Source organism: Heterocephalus glaber, unplaced genomic scaffold, assembly GCF_053883595.1.
Source record: "Heterocephalus glaber isolate CG9 unplaced genomic scaffold, H.glaber_assembly_v1.0 deba00001451, whole genome shotgun sequence".
NCBI classification, from domain to species: domain Eukaryota; kingdom Metazoa; phylum Chordata; class Mammalia; order Rodentia; family Bathyergidae; genus Heterocephalus; species Heterocephalus glaber.
The window spans coordinates 5,947,557-5,973,794 of record NW_028258301.1 but is presented as its reverse complement, the minus strand read 5'-3'; the positions used below and the strand labels follow the sequence as shown (position 1 = coordinate 5,973,794).

The 26,238-nt window shown below is 40.6% G+C and overlaps 3 protein-coding genes across 9 annotated transcripts in view; 1 reads left to right on the top strand and 2 right to left on the bottom strand.

The window, feature by feature from the left end:
• The window catches only part of Atpaf1 (ATP synthase mitochondrial F1 complex assembly factor 1), a 38,372-nt gene extending 35,624 nt beyond the window's left edge, over positions 1 to 2,748 (bottom strand). For all 5 annotated transcript variants that reach the window (XM_087214888.1, XM_087214889.1, XM_087214890.1 and 2 more), the window contains exon 1: positions 2,411 to 2,748. In XM_087214888.1, coding sequence (XP_087071014.1) covers positions 2,411 to 2,748 — 338 coding nt within the window. The remainder of the gene's footprint in view (positions 1 to 2,410) is intronic.
• A 662-nt stretch (positions 2,749 to 3,410) lies between these two features.
• On the top strand, positions 3,411 to 11,856 carry Tex38 (testis expressed 38). Its single transcript, XM_013068554.3, is given in 3 exon segments — positions 3,411 to 6,240; positions 6,795 to 7,100; positions 7,103 to 11,856. Coding segments are annotated over 3 exon segments (633 nt in total). The 5' UTR covers positions 3,411 to 6,206; the 3' UTR covers positions 7,396 to 11,856.
• Efcab14 (EF-hand calcium binding domain 14) overlaps positions 10,852 to 26,238 on the bottom strand; it is a 42,230-nt gene continuing 26,843 nt past the window's right edge. For 2 of the 3 annotated variants that reach the window (XM_004872970.4, XM_004872971.4), the window contains exons 8-12: positions 25,956 to 26,147; positions 23,887 to 23,973; positions 21,832 to 21,943; positions 20,292 to 20,417; positions 10,852 to 13,114 (exon numbers count right to left, since the gene is read on the bottom strand). In XM_004872970.4, the coding sequence (XP_004873027.1) occupies positions 12,939 to 13,114; positions 20,292 to 20,417; positions 21,832 to 21,943; positions 23,887 to 23,973; positions 25,956 to 26,147 (693 nt within the window). In that variant the 3' untranslated portion in view covers positions 10,852 to 12,938. The remainder of the gene's footprint in view (positions 13,115 to 20,291; positions 20,418 to 21,831; positions 21,944 to 23,886; positions 23,974 to 25,955; positions 26,148 to 26,238) is intronic. The other variant, XM_087214881.1, reaches the window with a different exon arrangement.

The following is a 26,238-nucleotide window of genomic DNA, read 5'->3' as shown; positions in this document are numbered from 1 at the left end:
TTTAGCCTGGATAGTTAGAATCCTCAGCACGGAAAGGGTTCTTAACTCACAGGCCATCTTGCAGTTACCTTCACAGGCAGGAATCCTATCTCTACTGCTTTAACTTGAATACACTCAGTCCTTTGACATCTCTCTTTAAACTGCCCTCAGATTAAGCATTTATTTTATGACAGGCTTCAAGCTATCTGTTTTGCAGAAGATTTAGCACCTGAATGTCCCCCTGACCTATCCTCTGAAAAACTTTAGATGGAACATCAGAACTTGTTTTTTATGTTAAAATAGTTTTCAAACTTCAAACTTGGGGCTGCCATCCTTGTTAATGGCTGGCTTTCTAGCTTGGGGCTGTCATCCTTGTTAAAAATTTTTCAGACTAGCCATGGTGGCACATGCCTGTGATCCCAGCATTTGGGAGGCCGAGGCGAGATTATTGTAAGTTCAAGGTCAGCTTGGTATATAGCGAGACCCTGTTTCAAAAACAAACAAAAAGAATTCTTCAGGGTGTGTAGCTAACAATGGGATATTTGGCTTTGTACGCTTTGATAACATAATCCACAGGCTCTAGTTTCTTGGCTCTGAGACTCAAGGTTTCATTGGGGGTTTGGCAGGATCCAGGGACATCTTGGCTACCAGTCTGGTAGACCCTCTCAGTTAAGGCATTATAGGGAGCCCCTCTTCCATAAAATTCCTTTCTGGAGGTAACAGCAAATGCCGCTCTGTTCACTGTTATGTAAATGGGCTGATCTTCTTTCCCTCTAGAAGGACTAGGTCAGTCCTGCTAGTGGCCACAGACACATCTGAGCCTATCACGGTGACTCCACAGAGGTGACAGGCATCATGGGCAGCAGAACTCTTGATGGGCTCTGGGGATATAGAAACGAATAAGACAAATTCCCTACCTCAAGGAGTGTACTATCTACTGGGAAAGACAGCCATGTTAATAAGTACATGAAGGTGCTACAGATATTATGATGAAAATTTGTCCAAACATTCCCAAATGTCTGGTGGTTTCATGTTGAACTTTTGACTATGTTGCTGTTCCCCTTGCCCAGAACATCCTACCCAAACCCTCCTTTTTTTGTGTTTGCCCATAGTACTCAAAGGAAATTTTGGTAAGAGATAAAGCTAGAGTACTCAAAGGAAATTTTGTTAAGAGATAAAGCTAGCGAGCCTGGAAGCAACTGAGGTGTGAGAGCCTAGTGAGGAACGTTAAGGAATTTGGGTGTTATCCAGAAGTCAGTCGTGGCTTGGAAAGCTCACTCGTCAAGAGATAACAGTATGTGTAAATGTTGATGGGAACAATCTAGTAGAGAAGGAGAGCAAAATAGTTATTTGTTCATGAGTAAGAATGAACGAATGGGAGCTGATGGAGATGTTAGTGTGTAAAACGGATCTAAAAGAAAGGGCTGGAGTGGTAGGCTAAGTGAAGATTTAAAAAATGACAAATAACTTGAGAATATCTAAATCCTGTTGAAAGGAGAGTACTCATTCATTTATTTCATCATTGCTTCAAAAAGTGAGAAGAATCACCACCATAGCAGTGAGATGAATTGGGGTAGAGGGTCTGAGACTGAAAGTGAGGGATACTACAGGACGATGGGAGTAGTTCAGGTAAATTAAGGTAATGAAATCAGAGATAAGACACAATGGAGGGAATTTGGAGTACTAGATTTTTGGTTTCCTTGCATAAGAGGACTGCCTTCCTGCCCTGCCAAAATCTCTCCTAAGCTCCCTTTTCACCTTTGATCTCCTTCACTCTTTCTAAATGAATTCTTCAGACCCCAACTCCCACCAATACATCCATTTCAAACCCCTCTGGAAGCTGAGGGGTAGTGTTAGAAAGTCTGAATTGAGTCAGACAAATCCAGTTGTGTGACCTTTGGCAAGTCTCTTCCTCTCTCGTCCTCAGTTTCCTTACTTTAGTGAGAGGGTTTGACTCATGGTCCCACCGTGACAATCTCTGCGGCAGTCTCTCAACCCCCAATCTTTCTTGCAGACCGGTCTCTAAATTTATAAGGCCGGGAACTCGAGGTCTAGGCCACATCTCGGCTTACTCAATACGTGACCTTGAGCAAGTCAAGACCCTTCTCTGGAAGACTTAATTTCCCATTTCTATAGTGGGGACAGGTCTCTGGGCTGCCTGCCTCACGGGGCTGTCAAAAAGTCCACCTTAGCATTTTGAGAATTAAAGCACAAAGACAACCGTGGAGAGAGCCAGGGCTCTGCAGAGACTAAACAGCTGTGTGATCTTAGGCAAGTGGCTGACCCTCTCTAAAGCTTAACACACCATCAGTACACGGGGACGGTGCTAGTGCCCACCACGCAGGGCCGTCTGTCCTAAGGCCCGGAAGCTCCGGCTACGCGCCGCCAGTCCTTCCCTCTCCCTGCTCCCCGCCAGCCGGCCAGGCCGCACCTGCGCAGTTGCTGGATCTTGTCCCGGTAGCGGTGGTAGAAGGGGTTGGCCTCCAGGTCGGCCCCGACCCCGCCGCCGCCGCCATCTGCGCTCCCAGAAGGCTGGCCCGAGTCGCGGCGCACAGGGAACACGCGCAGCTGTGCGGGTGAAACAAATCCCAGGCCCAGGGCCCGACTGCGCACCGTGCATAGGCCTCGGTAGAGGCCGGCCACTTGCAGGACGGCCGGGCCCGCGCCACCTGCAGCGGCCACGACAGCCGCCATTGCCGCCCCTGCCTCCCCCACCTCCCCCTCCTCAGGTGTGTCAGCTACAGCCCCAGGCTCTCGTGCCTGCTCCATCTTCTTCCCGGTCCGCGGCGCCCGCGCTTCGCCGCCGAGGTTCCGCACGCCCGAAGTTCCGGGCGCTAGAGAGGGGTGAGGCGGAGCGAGGGGCAAGGGGACGGGAGCGGGAGGGATTCTCCGCTCCCGCCCCAGCGTGAGCTTCAGCAGCCCCGCGTGTAATACTGGACGCTTCTACCCGGGAGCCTGCCGAGATCACGTCCTCCCCCTCGAGACCAGCAGCCTCTGCGCGCCAAGTGTCCTCTGGAAAGCCAGGTCGGTCCTTCGGGTCCTCACGGAGCCTGCTACCTTTTAAATTCATTTGGCACCAGCAGTAGCAGTCCATCCTTTCGCATTAAAGGCTGGTTCACCAATTGCCGTCACTATTGCAGCATCTGTTTATTGAGGTTGCCGTGCAGAACACTTCATCGGCTTCATATCTCATAAAGCGGGTATCACATCACTTTACAGATGAGGAAACAGGTTGAGAGTCAGTGATTTGTCCAAGTTCTACCCGAGCTGAGCTCATTTCAAGATGCCAGTTGCTTCCAGTGCATTGTTTCCCTCGATTTCTTGACATCTAACTGGAGATCGATTCAAACCGAACTTCTCTTCTCCCCTAAAGAATGGGGGAATGGTTCTTGACCCGTCTTTTTTTAGGCTTCTTTGGATCCTTGGAATGGTCTCTTCCTCTTAACCCAAATATCACGTTGTTCTTCACTTGCTGAACCAGGTGTGTGAACTTACGAGATCAGGGACAATAACATCACCATTTAAAAAAAAAATATGAGTATGCCATCATCAATTCTTCCCTCTATCTTATTTCATTTATTTTTTTGTACTAGGGAATCAAACTCAGGACCTCATGCTTGCCAGGCAGGCACGGTGCCACTCAGCGACATCTCTGGCAACATCACCATCTCTGTGGCTCACCAGCTGCCAGCACGAGTGGACCCTCTGTAAGGGGAGTCATTAGTTTGCCTTGCATAGAAGTCCTTGTTCGGGACTTATCTGACCCTCCTGAGCCAGGGAGAGAGCCTCCAACTCTGTTTAGTCCAACCTACACTCATGGAAGTGAAACTTGCCCTGTTTTAGGAGCAATGTAGGGGAAGATCACAAATTCCAAGTATGCTTCCCTGTGTTTGGCTCAGGATTTTTGCGCTTGCTGTTTCCTCTGCTCAGATTTGCACACGAATACCTCATTTTCATCTAGGGCTCAGTTTACACATCAGCACCTTAAAAGAACTTTTCTTGATGGACTACATCCTTCTATAGTCTATTTTTTACCCTTATTATGTCCTATTATTTTATCCTATTATCTTTATGGCAGTTATCACTATAAAAATTCTTAGATCCCTTTTTACATTAACTCATGGAGATTACATTCTAGTGGAGTGAGAGAGATGCAGGAAAACAAAGCAATGTAAGAAAGCTGTAAGTAAGGGGATACTCAAATAGAGACCTGAAGGAAATGAAGGAATAATCTGTATGGATATTTTGGGAAAAAGCCTTCCAGTTAAGGTGAACAGCAAATGCAAAGGCCCCAGTGCAGGAACATTTGCTTACCTTGCTTAGGGTACAGAAAAGTGGTTATTGTATCTGGATGAATGAGGGGAAGTAAGACTAAGGAGGTGTGAGGGAGTTGGCTAGATTGCTTAGGACTGTGATTTTTAATCTGTGTGAGACTGGAAGTCATTGTAGGTTTTGACCAGATGAGTAACATGTACTCCTCTTAAAAGTATCATCTTCTTCTCTGCTAGTGGAATTTAGGGTATGTGGAGCAAAGATGGAAACTTCCAAAAGTGTCTAATTTGTCCCTGTTCACCTAGGACTTTTCTTGCTTTAAAAACTATTTTTTCCTTCAAAAATTAAATCTAAAAAGATGACACCAGTGAAATAATACAGAATTCATACTATCAACCTCTATCTTATCCTCTTACCACTACCTGGCTAAGTTTACATACTTTACATAATAAACACTTTGAATGTTGAAACCAAGAAAGTCCTCTCTTATTGAGCCAGGACTTTCTTGGTCTTAGCATTGAAGACTCTATGTCCTGAGTGCAGAGGACTGTAATATTGTGTCCAAAGCAGGCTGTAAAGAGTTAACCCCACAATTGGCTTGTTTTGAGAAGTGAGTCTGGCCAAAGCCTACGTGCCAAGGTCAGAGTAACGCGCACCCAAATTCTGTTCCCACAACTAAAACCTTCTGACTAAAAGGACAGTGTTTAATTACAACCATGTATTTTGTCTATTTTGTTCCTAATTCGAGAATGCTTTGTTTTGTCCGTTATGAGCCTTGTTTACATTAATTTCTATAGAAACTGCACTTAGCTTGCCTTAACCCCAATTGATTGCCAATAAAAGTCAGTGCCTTTGTCATTTGCACTGGCATTGGTCATCCTGGCACCCCTCTTTCTCTCAGTTCTGTCTCTTAGTGTATTTTTTTTTCCTCAGGCCTGTATTGTATACTGGGTACTGGAACCTAAGTGCAGGGGTCTTTGGTACTGAGAACCCTCTCAAGTTGTGGCCAGAGGGACTAAAGTTATAGTGATGGAAAAGTGGTCAGATTTTGGATATATTTTAAAAGTTTCAAAAAATTTTTTTTTTTTTTTTGTGCCAGGGATCAAACTCGGGACCTGGCGCTTGCAAGGCAGGCGCCAAAAAGTTTCAAAATTTTGCTGAATGAGTATATGATAGAATGAAAGGAGTCAAGGATGACATGCAGGTTTTTGACCTGAACAACTGGAAGGACAGAGTTGCTATTTAGAGAACAGGAAGGGTGCAGGTAGACTAGATTTTGGAGAAGGGATGATAGGAGTTTGTTTTGGACACATTAGTTTGTGATAATAGACTGGCAAGCAGGTATGTCAACGAGACTGTTGGGTAAATGAGACTCTTGAGGTGTGTTCCAGCTGGAGATATAACATGATATTTAAAGTCATAAGTGTGGATGAGATCACTGAGGAGTTAATGTAGATAGAATGCTAAGGACAGCCCTGGGGCATGCCAACATTTAGAGATCAGGCAAAAGAAGAGAAACCAGTAAAGAAGACTGAAAAGCAGGGGCCAGTGATGTAGGAGAGGCAAGGGAAATGGACCCTGGGGAAAACTCTGTGCTAAATACTGTCCCAAGTTTCACACTCAGGAACTACAAAGACAGGAGTAATTAAATGGTGCCAAGAAGTCAAACTAAAACCTGTGGAGAGACAATTCTGTGGTGGACCAGTCTCTGGCAGAAGTAATGGACATATACCATGCCCACAAAATGCCACTGGATGGAATACCATTCTTCCATTAACTCAGGACCATTTCACAAGCACCAGGCCTGGAATGGAATGCTCAATGCTCAGAACCTGGTAACTTCTCCTTTAGGGAACAATGGGCCCTGAGTGTTCTGAAGACTCCCATTGGTAGAGAGATGAGTGGGTGAGTTCCCAATTCCAACAGCCACAGGCCAGGAACCAAGGCTAAACCGTATGAATTCCCAACAGCATGTGAGCATCTCTGACAGTAAGTGCCCCTCTAATTCTGTCCTTTGGCTTGTACCCTTGGGCACGGGGACAAACACTCAGGGAAGATCCTTTGTATTGATGGGGTGGTGGCTGCCCACTTGGAGTGCTAAACAGCTAAGAGGAAGTCTCATCTAGGAGGCCAAGGATTCCTTGAAGGCAGAGACTATTCTCTGCCCAACCACAGGAGAAATACTGGTGTTCCTATCAACTGGTAAACTCAACTTCCTTGCCCTTACTGAAGCATCTCAGTGCCATGGATTGGATGGGCCCTGGGCTGGGAGCCCAGGTCTGACTGAACCAAGACAGGTCATGCTCCCTCAAAATCTGGGGTTCCTTATCTGTAAAGGGCTACAGTAGCCTCTTAAGCTCCCTGGACATCCAGCTTTGATGAAAAGGATGATGTAGCAAGTTTATGAGGAAGGAGGGATGGAATGGAGAATGTAGTTTAGTGGAAGGAGTGATTCACAAGTGGGTCAAGGAGATGACTGAGAAATAGCCGACTCCAAGCTAGATCTGTCAGCCAGCCTGCCTTTTTTTTTCTTACTGCTGTAGTGTGGGTGTCACTGTATTTTGGATTCCTGGGGCTGTGTTCTGTGGTCATGGGCAGCTGCATTATCTTTCTGCACTGGAAGAAGAATGTGTGGCGGGAAGCGCGTGCCCAGCAGTGGGTTGAGTTGATGAGAGCCACCAGGTTCACCTACAGCCCACTGTTGTACTGGATCAACAAGCGTCGGAACCATGGGATGAATGCAGCCATCAATACGGGCCCACTCCCTGCTGTTGCCAAGCCTGAGACTGTCCAGAACCTAGAGCCTTCATGCAAGTTGGATATCCCTGAAGGCAGGAACTAACCTGTCCAACCAGCAGCTCCAAGATGGAGGCCCCTGATCCTCCACAAACCACTCTGGTAGCACCACAGCAGCCCATATCTTCCCTGATGCTGCAGCCCCAGCCCAGCTCCCCACTCCCAATCCTCATCTTTCAAGAGGCACCTTATGCACTAACACTCTGCAGCCTGCCTCCCATCCTGAGCCACTGTGTCTCCTACCCTCTGGCCAAGCATTCTGAGAGGAATGTCCACTTCCATTCCCTCCCCACACTGGCCCACGGGGCAAAGACCTTCAATGACAGACCTTTTACTACAGAAGTCTAGCCTCCTCTTAACTGAGGGTGGGAGCTTTAGCTACCAGGGGCAGAATAGAAAATGGAGCTAACTTCAGGGAGGTGGTGTTGATACAGAGGCCAGAGCCCATCTGGATGTCACATTTTGAAGATTAAATAAAAAGTTTAACCAAGAGATTATGTAAAGGTGGAAATTTCCAATGATGGATGTCATTATATTTTATACCTAAAATGTACCAATAAAATTTTTTTTTTTTTTTGTACCGGGGATTGAACTCAGGTCCTTGTTCTTGTGCAGCAGGAGGCGAAACCACTGAGCTAAATCCCCAGACCCTGTACCAATAAAATTAATTAAAAAAAAGTTTAAGGCTCTCTTGTGTCTCATTTGCTGTTAGGAGGATAATGTCTTTCCTTGGTTTGGCACAGGGAGTCGGGCACTTTGCAAACTAAGTTGCAAGGTCTCACCAAATACAAAGGTTGGCTGTGAGGGGACACCGAACCAGTACTTGTAGAAGGACTCGCTATTCCTCCATTCAGTATTTAAAGCCGAACATGTGGGCCAGGCCCTAGGTCAGTCCCCAAAGACACTGCTGTTCCCTAGCACACAGCTATAGAGGTCCACAGTGGCTATGTCAGTGGCCAAACAAGTCTTGATGAGACCTGTGAGCCAGAGGAAGACGCTAAGGGCTTGAATAGCTGCTATCTATGATGTATGGATTTGTAGGTGGTCATCTCTGTACATTGTTTCTTTTTTTTGGTACCAGGGATTGAACTTGGGTCCTTGCACTTGTAAGGCAAATGATGGAACCACTGAGCTAAATCCCCGGTCCCTGTACATTGTTTCTAAGACTCACAAGAATACTGCCCCATGGCTATCATAAGCCTCCTCTTACAGATGAAGAGACAGGTTCTGAGGATTTATAGTATGTAATTTTTATGTTGCAGAGCCAATTCTCCAATTTACATCTGCCTAGGATCAAAGTTCCTGATCTTTTCACCACATCCCATGGTATTTCTTCCCTAATCATTAGAGCACTTGGTGAATTCTTTAGTGTGTGTAGGGTGTCAACAACTTGGTCCATACGTTGGCTTGGAGGGAGTACAATTATGTGCAGAAATACATCTATTGTTTATCTTTCTTAGAGCTCCATGATCTCCCATAAGTTAAGATCTGCTATAAAGGAATATTAATAATTTTTGTATCTTCTGAAAATAATCTTATAAGGACAAAAGGTAATACTATTTGCCCCCTGTTTAAAGATAAAGTTTTTGGGCTGGGAAAGTAGCTCAGTGGCACTGTGCCTGCCTCTCAAGAGCAAGGTCCTGAGTTCGATCCCTAGTACCAAAAAAAAAAAAAAGATAAGAAAGTTTGGCTCTGTCACAGAATATACATGTCTCCCTTTTACTTCGGGAATGAGCAAATCCTTTCATCATACTTGTAAATAATCTAAGTATAGACTTCCCTGAGGGGAAAGGCCACTCAGAGTGTGTGTGTGTTCCTAGGACCTACTAAACATGTAGTTTTTTTTTTTTTAACATGAAAAAGCCTCATCATATGGCCCCTCTCTAGCAATCTATTTAAAGCCCTTTTCTTGCAAACTTGCTATTATATTGAAGCTCTAAATATAAAACAGGCTTGGGCCGGGGATTTAGCTCAGTGGTTTTGTTGCCTGCTGCACAAGCGCAAGGACCCGAGTTTGATCCCCAGTACCAAAAATAACAACAACAACAACAACAACGAAAACCAGGCTTAACTGGAGGTCAGGGGATCACTCTTCCCTCACCTTGCTCCTTCCTACTCTGCAGATATATAAAGCCTAAGCCCTGCAGCCTTCACTTCTTCCGGCCAAATGTTGCAATTCTTAAGGCAGACTCTTGAACATTACTTTGTGCCCACCACCTGTTACTCTTTGCTTTCAAAAGGAAGAGAGAGTCCAAAAATAGGGAACAAAGCAGATTTCCCCCCTTAATAATCAGGGATTCGGGGAAGGCTTCATTCAGACACAGTGAAAGAAAAAAAGAAATGTTTTATTTAGATAAATTAAAATGGCTGTATTACTGATATGAAATAAGCAAAGCTTGAATCAAGTCATGGAAACCTTGAATTTACTCTCTAAACAAAACCAAAATTGCTTATGCATTACCAAAATAACTTCACTAAAACAAAGTAGATTTACATTTCTTAATATGAGAAAACGAAAAGGTAGGTTAGGTTCTTATAACAAATACATGCTCTATATAAAGTCTCACGAATACCCAAATGTGTTCTGGTTTGGATATGAAAGAAGGTACCACAAATCAAGCAAGCCAGTGAGGTGTACAGCAAACAAAAGCTGTCACTAAAAACAACTCAACAGGCTGTTAAGAGTATGAGCCCATTACAGTCAAAATCCTCAACTGTGACCAGCAGGACCAGCAAGCAGGGCCTGAATAAGGTTATGTCCAGCAACTGCAAAGAAAGAAAACTGCAAGGGAAGGGATAACAGCCAATAGCAGGGGAAAGGTGTCTACTCCTCTTTTGCCGATCAGACCCATTCCTGAGTGTGAAGCACCCTCCTCTCCTTCAGACAACAATACAGTTATCTTGAAGCCAGGTACTTTCTTCTTTTGGTTTTTCTCTTTCTATACTACTGTTTGCCTCTTTTGACTTATGAGGAGCCTCTTTAAGTAAACATTATGTTAGATATCACAAGGCCACAGAACGAAAGGATCACAGAGCAGTGCTTTGGGAAGCTAGAGAAGCAGTGGGAACTGCCAGACTGAAAAGGTAAAAGGATTCACCAAAGCCAGACTTAGCACCACTACTCAGTCTTTCTCTCAGAGCTGAGACGTGACAGATGAGGCCTGACTACAGCTAACAAGACACAGGCTAAATTAGGAGAACATAAAAATGAGAATCCCTAATTAACACTGAGTGGTGGGCTTCTGGGGCTCTTAAGTCAGTGTCTCTGCTCAACTTTGAACAAAGGAGATCTAGATACCTACCTCTGCCCAGGAGATATGGTAGTTTTTTTTTTTTTTGGTACCAGGGATCGAACTTGGGTCCTTGTGCTTGCGGGGCAGGTGACGGAACCACTGAGCTAAATCCCCAGCCCTGAGATATGGTAGTTTCTCAGGCAGGATGACAAAGGCCTGAGTGCAGCAGGGACGTGTATGGAAGACTTGGAAAGGGAGGGAATGGCATCACACATGGCTCTGGAGTGATGCTGGGAGACAAGCCTGAGGTGGGATTTTAGAAGAGAAACTGAAAAAAACCCGAAAGAACCCCACAAAATCTCCATGGGTAGTTATTGGATGCAAAAGAAAAGTACATACCACAAAGAGTTAAGGTGTCTGAAAGTATCTGCCTTGAATAAGAACTTGAAACTAAAAAGGACAAGGTACATTACCCTCCAGTATATTTCATATAAATCAGTTTTCAAAAAAATACCTTCCAGGTACAGACATACTATTTATGGTACAATATATACAAATATAGCAGTATAAGTCAATTTATTGCTAGAATTTTATTGGTTGTTACAAAACTGTAAGGGTGTATATATTAAAAAAGGGGGGCATGGAAGGCAGCCCGAAGAACAAGAGTTATCTTCAAGTTATGTAAAGTGCCAAGCAAATTTTAAATTATAATTTAATTCTTCCAAGAAAGTGAAATAGATGGGCAAGGAAAATGTTAAGGAAAAAAATTTAAAAAGAGAAACACAAGCCAAAATGAGATAAGCAGACACATGTATGGGAAAAAACTTTGTCTTGGTTTAACTAAATTTTAAGACTTCTAGAAAGAATTTAAGGTTAGTCAACACCAAACTGAATGCAATATAAAGAAAATAAAAAGGGAAATGTTTAAGGGTACTGGACTACATCCATGGATGACAGGGCAACTTGGACAAAATTAAATGGAAATGATCTTAACTAAAGAAGTCTGTGCTGTGAGAGCCTCTCTAGTTTCTCCCTAACTCACCTACATCAGAGTTAAGTTCTGTAAAGATTTTCTTTTGTGTTGCTCAGACTGCTTCTAGGAACAACACAGCAAGTCCAAGTCAACATAAGGTGACATGGAGGTGACATTATTCCTTCCAATCCAGGGGCCTTTTGTGTCAGGTTTACACAAATATTTAAAGGGAAAAATATTTTACTTGGTTCTTTCAGATTTGAAAAGAATCTGTTACCATCACGTGAAGGCTCTTGGTATATGTGCTGCAGAAGTGAGCACTTGTCAAGGCTCTTGCTCCAGCCCTGACTTCGATAGACCTGAAAATTGTAAGGAAACTTGAATATGATTTCATGTTTCATTTTATCTTTTTGGCCTTAGTCATCCCACCAAGAAATGTATCAGATTCTTTTATAAAATCCCAAAGGGTATGGGTTTCTGGGTCAAAATCAGAAGCACAGCTTTCCTCTAATGCTTTGGGTGGTCAGTCTGAGACAGTGACTGCCATTCAGAATGGAGACAGTACTGAAGGAAGGAGCCAGCTACAACTTTTTTTCTTTGTTTTTAAAGATAGGGCCTCATTATGTAGTCCAGACTGGTCTCCACTCATGGTAATCCTGCCTCAGCCTCCCAAGTGCTGGGATTACAGGTGTGTGCCACCATACCTTGCTCCAGTTATAGCTTTAAGGTAGACTTGAGAGTAGGATAGGTAGGAGAAGACAATTTAGCTTGCTTGGGAGGAGGGAAGGGGGGCTGTGGCTCCCCACTGGATAATGTTTTATGCTCATAAACCCTGAAGGAGAATTTAAAACTGAGAAAAATCCCCAACAACTCTACTGAGCCCAGGGCTGGCACTGTCCCCACGGTGTTCACGCCCTTACCTTATATACCAAACCCTAGGGCAGCACCAGGGCTTTTGAGGGTTGCTGTAAGGAGATGTGAACACAGCTTGGTAGCTACCCAGATCAGATTAGTGATTTTTAATAACAAGTCATTGTTCACATCCTGTTCAAAACCATTTTTCCTACTTTCTACACATATGCACAATCTTTCATTCATTTTAAATATTTACAAACAGAAAAGGCTTATCTTTTAAAGAAAAGACATTTTCTGAATCTCTATAAAGTGCAGCTAATTTAAGGCAAATTTATATGAAATATAAAAGGTGGTTTACTCTCTCTATATACACATTTTCCAGTTTTATTTATTTATTTTATTTTTTTGGTACCGGAGATTGAACTCGGGACCTTGCACTTGCGAGGCAGGTGGTGGAACCACTGAGCTAAATCCCCGGCCTCTACATTTTCCAGTTTTAAAACATAAGGTCTCCTTCTCTCTCAAAAAAAAAAAGAACAAGAGAAAAAAAGGACTTTATTTTTTTTCCCTAACAATTTTAAAATGTAAGATCATACTAGCTTCAGGAAATCATAAATTTCTGAACACTGTATTATAAGTAAAATGTTTTTCTTTTTTTAAAAAAATAACTTTTTATATAGCTTTTTCAAACAAGTTAAAAGGTGGCAATGTCTGCTACAGTAGTTTGGAGGACTGAGGGCTGATGGGTAAGTAAAAGAGTTGTTTTTGTTAGCAGGTAGATTTTAAGTTGTCCAGAGTATATATCTATTTCTAAAATATGCCTGATACAGTTAGACACCTAAAGCTATTCTTAGCTCTAGGAACGAGTATCTTCCATCTCCATTGGAATCAAATGCTCTCAAATTCTCTGGTTCCGGTATGGCAGAACCCAGGGAGTTCCAAATTTCCTGGTAGGTCAGCTTCCCATCCACGTCCTGGCCAGTCTTGTGGAATAAATCCTGAAGATCTGTCAAAAAGGAATTACAAAAGATGTATATGTCTATACATACAACTAAATGTAGTTAAAAGTAGCCTCAAGTGAATTTAAAGAACTAAAAGAACTAAAAGAAAAGCTGCTTTGCAGATTTTGTTTTTACAGAGGCAACATTTAGGATCTCACTAAATTAGAAAGACTGATTTTTGATCCTTTAAGAATGAGAAGACTACTTCATCACATTATCTTTGGCAAATAGAATAAGTGCCAGACAATCATAGAAGACATTCATGGATTGGCTTTCTCTGTGTCCAGGGCCTTCTGTTCAGGTTTTCCAGATTTTATTCTATGCTGAAAGAATGGAAAGGAATGCAGAGACCTATTCATAAGAGCTGGCCTATAAGAGACTATGGCGAGTGTGAGATCTCTTGTTGGATGGCTGAGTAGAAACTGAAGGAATGTCTTGGAAGTCCACAAAGCAGTAACAATCCCTAAGACTCATATTTTACTGAATTTTGATAGGAAAACCAAAGCTCAAAAAAGAAAGTAACTTACTGAAGGTCACAGAACTCTGACATAACTAGATATAGACCAGAGTATGCATTCTTATTTTACCTATTCTGGTGCTCTTTCTAATATGTGAAGTCACTTTGAATCCAGAAATTAAGCAGATCAAGGAGCAGGGATTCAAGACTGTGATAAGATACCATTTCATTTTCAAAAAATATTGGTGAGGATATGGATAAATTGGATTGACTCATCTTATATTGGTGATGAGAATGTAAAATGGTACAGCTTCTTTGGAAAATACGTTGGCAGTTCCTCAGAATATATATAATATGACCCAGCAATTTTATTGCTAGGTATATACTCAAAGGAAATGAAAACATACATCTATATAAAAACCTGCACACTAATGTTCATAGCAGCATTGTTCCTAATAGCCTCAAAGTGGAAACAACACAAATATTCAACTGAGGAATGAATGAATAAAATATGGTGGGTCCTTACAATGGAATATTACTCACCCACAATATGAGCAGGCCACAAAGACATTATGCTAAAAGAAGCATACTCAAGTTCACATACTGTATGATTCATTTATATGAAACATCCCCAAAGTGCAAATTTATATGGACAGTGGTTGCCAGGGGGTAGGAGTGGAAGGAATTGGGGAGTGACTGTTTAATTGGCAGAAAAATTTTTTTTGTTTGTTTTTTGAGACAGGGTCTTTCTACATAGTTTGGGCTGGTCTTGAACTCACTTTGTAGACCAGGCTGGCCTCGAACTCACAGTGATCCTCTTGCCTCAGCCTCCCAAGTGCTGGGATCCCAGGCGTGGGCTCCCATGCCTGGCTGATGGGCAGAGTTTTGTGGTAGGGTGATGAAATTGTGGAAGTAGATATTGGTGACAGTTGTACCACTAAGTATACTAGAAACCACTCAGTTATATATTTTGAAAGGCTATTGTAGTATATGAATTATATCCCAATTCTTAAAAAAGCAGAGAGCAATATTTTCTTCCTCTCTCTGTATATGGTTTAAAAAATTTGGTAGATAAGAAAGAGAGCAATATTACCAGTTGACCTGTATCATTTTTATTCCTAAGGTATTATTTCATTCAATATGACTGGAGAATTTCTACCAATAGCCCATAACATTTAAAAAAGACTCAATTTTATTCTCATAATCAAATAGAGGATTTAGTGTCTAATACTGAAGGTCAATGGGGCCTATGTTTCTTTAAAAAAATCTTCCTAAATTCTTTTCTTTTCTTCATTTATTCAGGATTCAATGGGCCTCTGGCTTCTTGGTACTCAGGAAGAATAGAAATGGCTTGAAGGAAGGAAAAGCAGTTCCAGGCCATCAACAAGTTCTTGTAAACACCTTCTGAACAGGGCTTGACTCTCATTTCAGTTAAAGGCCCAGCAATGCAGCTAGTAAAACCCCAAAAGCTCTATAACAGCCAGAAAAGCAGGTGGAGATGCTTCTTCCCAATGCCTGCTACCAAGTGGCTAGATAATTATTTTCATGTTTCATGGCTTGAGTTTATATAATACTTGGTAGCAGTATTCTAATAAAAATGATTGCTGGCCTGTAGGCAGGAGAACTAGGCCTACTCAAATGACTTTTCCCTAGAATTATGTAGCATTGCTCCCAACAGGATACCCTTAGAAGGACCCTAGACCTAGTCTTCTCTTTTTCTCCATAGACTCCATGATGTGGCATGGGAAATATCCTGCAGATCCCACCAACCTCACCATTAGGCTGAATCCTAATGTATCCTTAAAAACCAAAAACAATTCGATCCTGAGAATCTGAGGAAAAAACCCACACTGATTTTCTGATGCAATGCTGTTTGGATTCAGTATGAACTAGGAAATGGTGAGAGATGGATACAGAATGGCAGTCTAAATTACTATTCTTCTAGGTGAGCTGGTCCCAGCACCCGGAAGGAAGCTCCCCCGCCTCCACCCCAGGCTCCTAGGGCAGCGAAGCTCAGCCGGTCCCAGCACCCGGAAGGAAGCTCCCCTGTCTCCATCCCAGGATCCTAGGCCCAAGAAGGTGAGCCGATCCCAGCACCTGGAAGGAAGCTCCCCGCCTCCACCCCAGGCTCCTAGGGCAGCAAAGCTCAGCCGGTCCCAGCACCGGGAAGGAAGCTCCCCTGCTGCCATCCCAAGCTCCTAGGGCACAGAAGTTGAGCCTTGTGGGCGCCAGAAGCAACCCCCCCCCCCGCCCCCGCAGAAATGAGAAGACACATAAACAAGCCTCAAAAACAGACTTCCAGATCACCTACAGCAACCTCAAAGGGAAATGAGATGGAACACTCTGATACTCAACCACCTGGACTCTCTGAACTGGCAACAAAAGAGGATCTGGGAAAAATGAAATCAGAAATAATTACTCAGATAACAGCAAAGATTTTGCTCATGGTGCAAGACATGATTACTAAATCTAGAGAGGACACAGATAAAAAAAATAGAGGATCTGAGGAACATGATGGAATCCCAACATAGGAAACAAATGGAATCCATAAAACAGATACAAACAGATTTCCAAGAGATTAAAAACTCCATCGAAAGTCTGCGCAGCAGAATGAACCAATGTGAGGATAGAATTTCACATATAGAAGATAAGATTGCAATTAATGAGGAAAAGAAAAATTGCTTTAAAATTGTAAGGGAACGTGAGAAATCAATCCAGCAGCTGCTAGATGATGCAAAGAAGAATAACAAGACTGATTGGAGTCAGTGAAGAAAGAGGAGAGAGTGCAGATGACATAAAAAAACTCTTCACACAAGTGATGGCAGAAAACTTCCCAAGGAAGGAAAAAGAACTTGACATACAGATAAGTGAGGCATATAGGACTCCAGCTAACCTTAATCAAAAAAAATCTACACATAGGCATATAATAGTTAGGATTCCAGAAATCCAACAGAAGAATAAAATTCTACAAGCAGTGAGAGAAAAGAAACAAATCACATACAAAGGAAAGCCCATCAGAATCACAGCAGACTTCTCAATGCAAACCCTCAAGGCAAGAAGAGCTTGGAGGGATGTATTTCAAGCCCTAAAGGAAAACAGCCTCCAACCCAGATTGATGTACCCTGCAAAACTATCTTTCAAAATTGATGGAGAAATAAGATGCTTTCATGATAAAGAGCACCTCAGGAACTTCATGAATACCAAACCGGCACTCCAAAAAATTTTAGACAATACCCTAGGAAAAGACAATGAGGATCACAACCCCAGGAAACCCAGCAGAATGAATCCATTGGGCGTGACAAATTAAACGCAAAGGGAGGGAATCCAACAAAAAGAAAAAGTCATGACAAGGCTTTTAAAACTTTTGACTTCATCTCCCTAATGAGTGTATAATTCAATCTTAGTATTGTACTGATTAGTATTTTTCTGGTTCTAGAATTGCACACCATTCCTTGTGCTATACTGGCTATTTATCATCTTCTTATGTCTACATTTTAATTGGGTTGTCTATTAATGAGCTCTAAGAATTCTTTTTTTTTTTTTTTTTTTTTGGGTACCGGGGATCGAACTCGGGTCCTTCCGCTTGCAAAGCAGGCAGCAGAACCGCTGAGCTAAATCCCCGGCCCTAAGAATTCTTTATATATTCTGCTCATAGGTTATATGCATTGTAAATATGGTCTATTTAAGGACTACTTTTCATTTTAATGATGTCATTTAAAGTTCTAAATTTTGATGGAATCTCATCAATTTTTTTTCTTTTATACATCATGGCTTTTGAATCCTAGGTAGTTCTTACCTACCCTGAATTCATAAATATTTTCCCTTATAATTTCTTCTTAAAGTTTTACACTTTTAGGCTTTCTTATTTAGGTTCATAGATCCCTTCAAGTTATTTTCATGTATGGAAAAAAAGGGTTGAGGTTAGTTTTTTATATACGGATACCAGGTGTTCTAGTGCCGTTTGCCGAAGACACTATCTCTTCCTCGGTTCTTGAATTGAGTTTATATTCTATAAAATACTAATGTTAAATAATCTTTCAAAACTCAGTGGACCATATATGTGTGGTTCTAGTTCTAGATTCTCTGTTTTATTCAAATGATCTGTATGTCTTTCCTTACACCAACACTGCCTTGACGACTGTAGCTTTAGAAGAAGTCTTAAAATTGGGTGCTAAATGTCTTCCAACACTGTTTTTGCTTTTGGCTTTTCTGGGTCCTTTGTACTCCTACATAACTTTAAAATTTCAATATCCAGTTCTTCATTTATAGCAAGTATACACAGACCTGAATTTTTATATACACCTTGTGTTTTCTAATCCTGCTAAATTCAAGTACAAGTTCTAGGGGCTCCTAGAGATTTCTTAGTATTTTCTCTGTAGATGATCATTTCATCTACATATAAAGATTTTGCTTCTGCCGTGCCAATCCTATCCTAGTTATGTCATTTTATTGCCAGACTATTTTGGTTTAGACCTGTTTCAAAGTCTAATGGACAGATGAAGAGTAGGCATATATGCCCTTGTTCCCCACTTTAGGGAGAAAGCATTGTATCGTCTCTATTCATAGAAGGAGTTTTTGTTGGAAATATGGAGTACATGTCTTTAATTTGTTGAGAAGTTTCTGTTCTATTTCTAGTCTCCTGATAGCTTTTATCATGAACAGCTGTAGAATTTAGTCCAATACTCTTTCTCCAACTAGTGACAGGATCATATGGCTTTCTCCTTTCCTCTGTTAAAATGATGACTTTTGGGGGTGGATCTTCCAATGCTGAACCAACACTGCCATCCCTATAATAAAACCACTTTCTACATACTGCCAGATCTGACTTCTAATAGTTTGTTTTGTTAAACAAATTTCTATCTATGTTCATACTTTTTTCTTCTATTATCTTTATCCAGTTTTAGGATTAGCACAATGTTGAGTTCCTAAAATGAGGGGAGAAGTGTTCCTTCTTTTTTCTGCTTTAATTGTTTGATATAATTTATCAGTTAAAATGTTGATGAGCCTGCTGTTGTCATATAGCTAGGTTTTCAAGCTAGGAATATATTTTCTTTAATAGGTGCTATTCAAATTTTATATTTCCTCCAGAGTTAGTTTCATTAATTTGTCTTCTAAGTTACTTCTTAGAAGTTGTCAAATTTATTTCAAAAAAGATTTTTGTAATATGCTTTCTATATCCTTTTAAATTCTGTAAAATCTGTGGTAATGTCTCCTAGATCTTAATATTATAATTTTATAAATGTATAACTGATATTGTGTAACAGGAAGAAAAGGTCTAAAAGAGCAGGGGAATTGGGAGGGGTAGGGGAAGGGAAAAAAGGGAAAGGAAAAAATATGAGAAGAGCAAAAAAATGGAAACAAGGTCTTTGCAAATAGGGAAGGGTGGAGGGGGTGAAGGGAGGGCAAGGGAAGGGGAAAAAAAAATAAGAACCAAGAGACTCATGTAATGGTACAAGATCCCAATGATGAATGTAACTGTATTGTATACCTAAAATGTACCAATAACATTAATGGGGGGAAAAAAAAATGATTGCTCCTTTAGGTCACTGCATAAGTGCCTGAGGCCTATGGTGAGATTTGAAGAACAAATGTTGACTCCTATTCTTTAATCTAATAGTCATTCCTCATTTTTATCAATTCTTGATGTAATAATGGAAAGTGGGAGGAGGAAACTTGTGTTGAACACAATACCCTCCCCTATCCAGAGAACAGAAAGGAAAAAATAAAATCAGAGATAGGGAAAAAAAGTAATCACATTTAGATGGTGATATAAATCTTGCCTGTTTTATGCTTCAGCCATTATTGCAGTCTGTTGTTAATTCATTCATTCATTTAACAGTATTCATGTGTACCAGGCACTGTGCTAGAGTCTGGTAGTGATCAGGACATAAACCTTACCTATGGAAGTTAAATTTTCTATCTCTCTAGGAAGTTACAAGACTGCCAAGTGCTAAATAGGGGCAAGCACAAAATGTAACAGCAAACAGGAGAAGCCTACTCCAGTCATGGAAGGTAATGTTTCCTGGTAAAATAGTATCTAGGCTAAAGTGAAGAGCCAGAGGTAGAAGGAATGGGTGATTTTCTTGGCAGGCAGTTAGCAAATGCAAAATTAGGAGGTCTCAACATTGCAATGAATAGATGACACTATTGGAAACAAGGCAACATTTTTCTGTGAATCATATCCTTCCTACTAATGTTTATTTTGCTGATTTTCAGCAAAGGGGCCTCTCATTTTTGGACTTGAAAAATAGGGTCAATTTTTATTTTATTTTCCTAATAGCACAATATTGTTTTTGCCTTTATGCCTTCTACACTACACTGTAATATCCTTGAGAAAGAATTTGAGTCTATATCTTGTACTGTATTGTTATAGCTTTGCATGTGGCCTAATGAGGCACTCAATGAATGAATGAAGAGCCTAAAGAACAATAATAGAGATAATATGGTTCACTGGTTAAGAGTGCAAGCTTTTGTGACAGCCAGTCTCAGACTGAATTCTGCTCAACCAATTATTTGCTATTTGGTCTTAGGTATTTTCCTATCAGCTAAATGGGTATAATACATGAATACGTATATTCACAGGATGGTTAACAGGACATGATGCATATCAAGCATCCAGAGAAAGTATTTAATAAATGTTATATATAATCTTCTTATAAGTTAAAAACATTAAAAAGTTATTATTTTGAACATTCCCACCTTTATCTCACAGCATACAAATTTACCTTCAATGCTAGAAATTCCTGGTAGGGAGATAGGTCTTAGTTGGGCAGCTTTCTCAATTTGGTCTCCAAGAAACTGTGAAAATTTTGGCAATGGTGATGGCTTTGATGTGAAACTCTGAACTTGCTCTGTAACAAAACACATATACTTTTAGTATAATAAAATCTAACACCAAATTAAGCTAGTATTAAAGGTTATCTTCTAGGGCAATTGCATATGTACCTAATTTAAGAGAAACTGTTGAGAATTAAGTAGTAAGGTTATACATAAAATTAAAGTCTTGGATTAAGATATATATGTTTTTGGGTAAGTGAAAATGAATCAATATTACATTCACGTTTGAAGAGGCAATCCCATTAGAGTATGTTGTATAAGATTAGCACCTCTAATTAAAAAATTTGAAATCTGAAATCCTCCAAAATCTAAACTTTTTGAGTACCAACATGACATAAATGGAAAATTTCACACATAACCTCATGTGATGGGTTGTAGTCAAAATGAAGGTACACTATATACTATATAAAATCATCATCAGGCTATGTATATAAGGTATATATAAAATATAAATCAATTTCATGTTTAGACTTTAGTACCATCCCTAAGACATCTCATTATGTATGTGAATATATTCCAAAATTAGAAAAAATCTGAAATCTAACATACTTTCCATCCTAATATTTTGGATTAGGGAGACTCAAGATGTAGTACAAGTTAGTATTGTATACATTTAGATGGTAATAGTTTAAACTACCAAGTGACAACATAATACTTGAATTTGAAAGATCTTTGGACATCCTGTGAGATGTGCAGTAGATCTGGTCTGAGATAATGTGCTACCAGACAAGCTGATGCTAGAACAGTGCTGCTGTAAGACTGTATAGCATTGTGTTAGAACAAGATCTCCCACTATAGTTCTCTTTCCTACCCAAGAGAATTCAAGGTAGCTGTATTGTTTTTCCAAAATTGAAAAATACTTCTAGAAGGAGGGGTCAAGGTCAGCACAGTTGAATGCTTTTGTTATGTCCTCACAAGGCCTAAATCAATCTAAGTTAATGCATCTGCTAATATTGATTAGTTATAACCCTTACCTGGAGCCAAGTACCCTTCCACCCCAATAAGCCCATAATTATATGTTAATATAATAACATTATTTTAGGGACTAATATTAGAGGACTAATATTTATTTTTAAGTACATTTTATGCACTTACAGAAATGAAAAGACTCCCATAAATGACATTTAAAACTAGTTTAATATACACTATGACAGTAACGTTTTTGCTTTATAATTGGATGCAGACAGCATGGAGAAGTCTATTTCCAGCTAAACATTACCCATTCTTCCCTTAATAGACTAGAGTACAAATCATGTACAAAATGGGCTTTTTCTAAATGAAAGCAAAGGGCATCAGCTTCATCTCGGTGCACTCAGGCATCATTCACTTGGTTCGATCAGTGCTGCTGGAACACCTTCCCCGCTCCCTGTGTGGGAGGCAAGCTGCCCAAGCCTGCGTGAAATATTCAGAAGCCAGCCCAGTGCTCACCTTCATCTGCAGTCTCAGGAGGCCTGTTGCTCTCAGGTTTGTTTGTGAGAGCACTGATCAGCTGCAGCTTCTCTCGTAGCTTGGATACCTGAGAATTTGAACTATCTTCTTTCTGCCCAAAACAAAGATCAAAGAAGGTTTAAGGTAAAGTAAGACTTACCTCAATCTCCACTGTGTTCTTAGGGCCTATTTAGCATATAGTACTTGACTTTCAGGAGGTTTCTTCTAAAGGCAATGAAGGAATGAATCAGCAAATACTAGGGATACCTTTGGTGCTCAGTGTTGATGAGTGTCTAGCTGGACCCTTTAGGGAACATTATGCTCCAGATGATCAGATTCACTGTGAACATTTGGCTGATGGGGGAGGCATGCATGGTCAGCAGTATAGGAAATAGTACCCTTGCTCAAGTGTCTGTGAGATACCCATTTCCTAAATGAGGAGGATATTGTTTTCTAGGAGCTGTTTCACACGAACTAAATAACTGTCCTGAATCTCTCACATCACCTTGTGACTGGATCCCCTAAGGCAGAGCTGTATGCTTTTACCACCTGAAAAAAAAAAGCAGCAGAACCCAAACAAACCACAAATAGTCCCCCAATCCTCCCTGTCCCCTATGGTGATGATTCAACTGGTGTAGCAAGTATCATTAACACAAAGAAACAGTGATATTTCTAATTCAAAGTCTTACTTCCTTATATCTTTTTTAAAAAGTTTCCCTCCTAGACTCTGCCTTAGTCCTCGGATGATCCAGAGTAGCACATAAAAATACATTTAGGTAAAAAGAGAGATGTCTGGTTTTTCTGAGGCTAGTCTATAACTGCTCACACTGCTATGAAAAGGCCCAATCCTATATTTATTAGAACAGGAGCTCATCTCACATTTCTTTTATTCAATATGTGTTTGTTTCCCTCCTACCTTTATTCCTACTCTAATAGTTATTGTATAGTAGGTCACTCGGTTTATTTAGGAAGCTCTAATATGGATATAAGTAATGAAAACTAGGTACTAAACCCTTGAGAAATTAATGGTAAGGAGAAACTATCTTGTAGGACAAAGGGACTGATAGATCAAGATGACAGTTAAAAACATACAAGGCTTGAAAGTAAAGCCAAGAAATTTAGCCAAATATGTACACTGGTATTGTGTTCTGATATTTACTGTTAAAACGTGAACTACTCCTGAAATCACTATTTTTCTAATACTATCTGTTCCTTTTTTGTGCTCAAGATTTATTTCTTGTCATTCTCTAAGTGATATTTACAAAAACTTTCAGTAGTTAGAAAACTCAAAAGTTCAGCTTATGATGCACTAAAACCTTAAATATATATGACTTTATCAGGACAATAAATACAAAGTTGCCAAGTATGAAAAAAATAACGATAGAAAGAATTACATCAAAAACTGCCTGTTCTGTGGCTCTAGTCTAAGTTCATTTCCTCTGCATTTCTCAAATGCAATGCGCATTATCAGATAACATTTCAGTCACTCAGTCACAATCTTCCTGGCTTGTCCTTTATCTTAGCCCAGGACTTAGAATATTAAGTGGTACTCCAATCAGAGAATGGTGCAATCAAACTTTCTTTCCTGGTATATCAAAGCATATCACAGGTTGCTTATTCTATATTGACAATATGTCTGGGTAGATCCGAGGTGAAGGGAACTGACTAAAATTTAAATGGACTAGGAATGTATTAAGCCTGCAATCTAGGGCTGGGGATTTAGCTCAGTGGTTCTGCCACCTGCCTTGCAAGTGCAAGGTCCCGAGTTCAATCCCTGGTACAAAAAAAAAAAAAAAAAAGACTGCAATCTAAACACAGGAAATGATTTTGAGGTTGGACACCATTTTTAGATTATCTATGCATCTATCCCATCATTAGTACAGATAAGTATCTTAGTTTAAAAGTCATTTTCTGAAGGAAGCCTCCCTGACTTCTGTTAACCCTCACATCATACCCTATGCTTTTCCTTTGTAGCACTTATCAGACTTATGATTTTTTTTTGACTTATGATTGATAAATTGACTTTTACTTTTGGGTAAGCCACCTGTTATTTACCTTTATAATTTGGGTTTTTATGATATTAGTTCTGTTGGTTACTTGATCCAAAGATTCTCCTTTCAGAGTGGCAGCTCTATCACCCATCTTAGAGGGCAAAAAGAACAAGAGGGAAAAATTAAAGACAATTAAAAGTTGGTTGACTTTAAAACAAGTACATTAAAACAAGCTGGTCAAGGTTTTTTGGAGACAGGGTCTCACTATGTAGTTCAGGCTGACCCTGAACTCACTACATAGCCCAGGCTGGCCTTGAACTTGCAGGGATCCATCAGCCTCAGCCTCATGAGTACTGCAATTACAGGTGTGCACCACCACACTTGGCTGGTCAAGCTTATTTAAAGGGTCTCAGACCATTTTCAACAGAGATGACAGAGTACTAGGAGAATGGGAAAAAAGGAGGAGGAAGGCCACAGAGATAGAAAATGGAAACTGGTGCCTCTGGTAGTTTCAGTAAGAAACTTTAAAACTTTTAAGTATAAAAGGCAATAAAACTATCCAGATCCAGGCTGGGCATGATGATGTCAGAAATAACAATAGGACACATGGATATTTTTCTCCCTGGAGAAAAATAAAACAGGGAGGACAGGGCCAATAAGGAGAGTTTAGAGGTGGTAAGTTTTCACAATAAGCCTTGAAAACTTTCAAGGCATAATGTTCCTCAAATCATTCAAGGTTCCCAGCTCCTATCAGCTTAGCTGAGTCCAAAAGGCCTTTTTTTTTTTTTTTTTTAGTACCGGGGATCGAACTTGGGTCCTTGTGCTCGCAAAGCAGACAGCGGAACCACTGAGCTAAATCCCTGGCCCATAAGGCTGTTCCAAGTAAACCAGAAAGGAGTGGTTATGCCCACTGGCTTGGTATTTGTGGACCTTGTTTTTTTTTTTTTTTTTTTTTTGGTACTGGGGATCGAACTCGGGTGCTTGCGCTTGCGCAGCACAAAAGGCCTTTTAAAAATAGAGCTCCTTTAATCTTTCCACCTTTGTAGTAAATGACACACTATTATAAATCAGGAGGGGGAAAGGGAGGGGAACAGGTTTTCCTACCCCACCACTCAAAGCCATGTCTAGGCAACTTGCCAGGGCTCCTCCATGGCAGAGCCAGTTCAAATATTCCTTGCCATGTGCCAGAGTTTGACTCTCCTTTTGGGTTTGTGTCAAGCTTTGGTGGTTACTTGAATTTATAGTACAATCTTTTGTATTTGGTTTCTACTTTTTAAAAAAATAAATCCCTATGTCTGTGTATGAAATCTTTAAGGTGAGGCTTAGAACTATTAAAAATAATCTACAGGGATCCCACTATAATGTATATATGAAAGTACTTTAAAAAAAGACATTTTATTCACAAGAACATGAAAACTAGTAAACTGCAGAGTTGGCCACTTATTAGGTCATTTAGATTCCTTATAAGTAAAATGATGGTTGGACTCAATGACATTGTAAATTGATCTGGTCTGACCTGATCTGGCTTAAAAATTTCCTGACATTATATACAAAGAGCTCCTCTTAATTTGCAGATAGAAGTAGGGTAAATCTGAAAGCCAAGTTCAGGCTTAAAGAAATGGCAAAAGATTTTTTTTGTAATGGTCACTGTCATTGCTCCCACTTCTAATACTTTGAGAAAGAAAATATCAAAATGCTCCTTTGGAAATATGTGCCAGAGCCTCCTCACCAGATGGACCACTGCAGCACAACAGACCTGTCATCTCTGCCAACCACTTGGGGTGAGGCCTTGGCAAGCATATTGACCCCTCAATATCTCCCTTTCTAAATCTGGATTGGCACTGCTTATGCTATTCACATCACAGAACTAATATAAAGATTAAAGGAGACATGGATTAAGCATAACACAAATGTGTATCCTCTCAAATATGCCAGAAGACTATTCTCAAAAGGTGGTGGTGGTGGGCTGGGGATTAGCTCAGTGGTTTCACCGCCTGCTGTGCAAGCACAAAGACCTGAGTTCGATCCCCGGTACCAAAAAAAAAAAAAAAAAAAAGGTGGTGGAATGTCACCTAAGGACAGACAAACACAGTGCAACACAGATCATGTCACAAAAAAATCTGAAAAGCTTACCATGCTGGAGGTCAGGTTTGCTCTCTTTTTTATCTTGTTCAGAGCAACCATATCACTTTCTATCAGGTTGACTCTTTGGGTAACATTACTGAGTGTTTCATTCATTTCCTTAAGTTTAAGATCATTCTGTCTTTGGTACACCATTAGGGCACCATTTACCTCCTCTAAAGAGTTATGAAGGTACAGGATATCCTAGAGTGGAAATAAAGCAAGTTGTAGAATCCAGCTAAAGATGCATATTAGGCAAGCAGGCAAGTAGCACCGAACTGTGTCAAGTTACTGA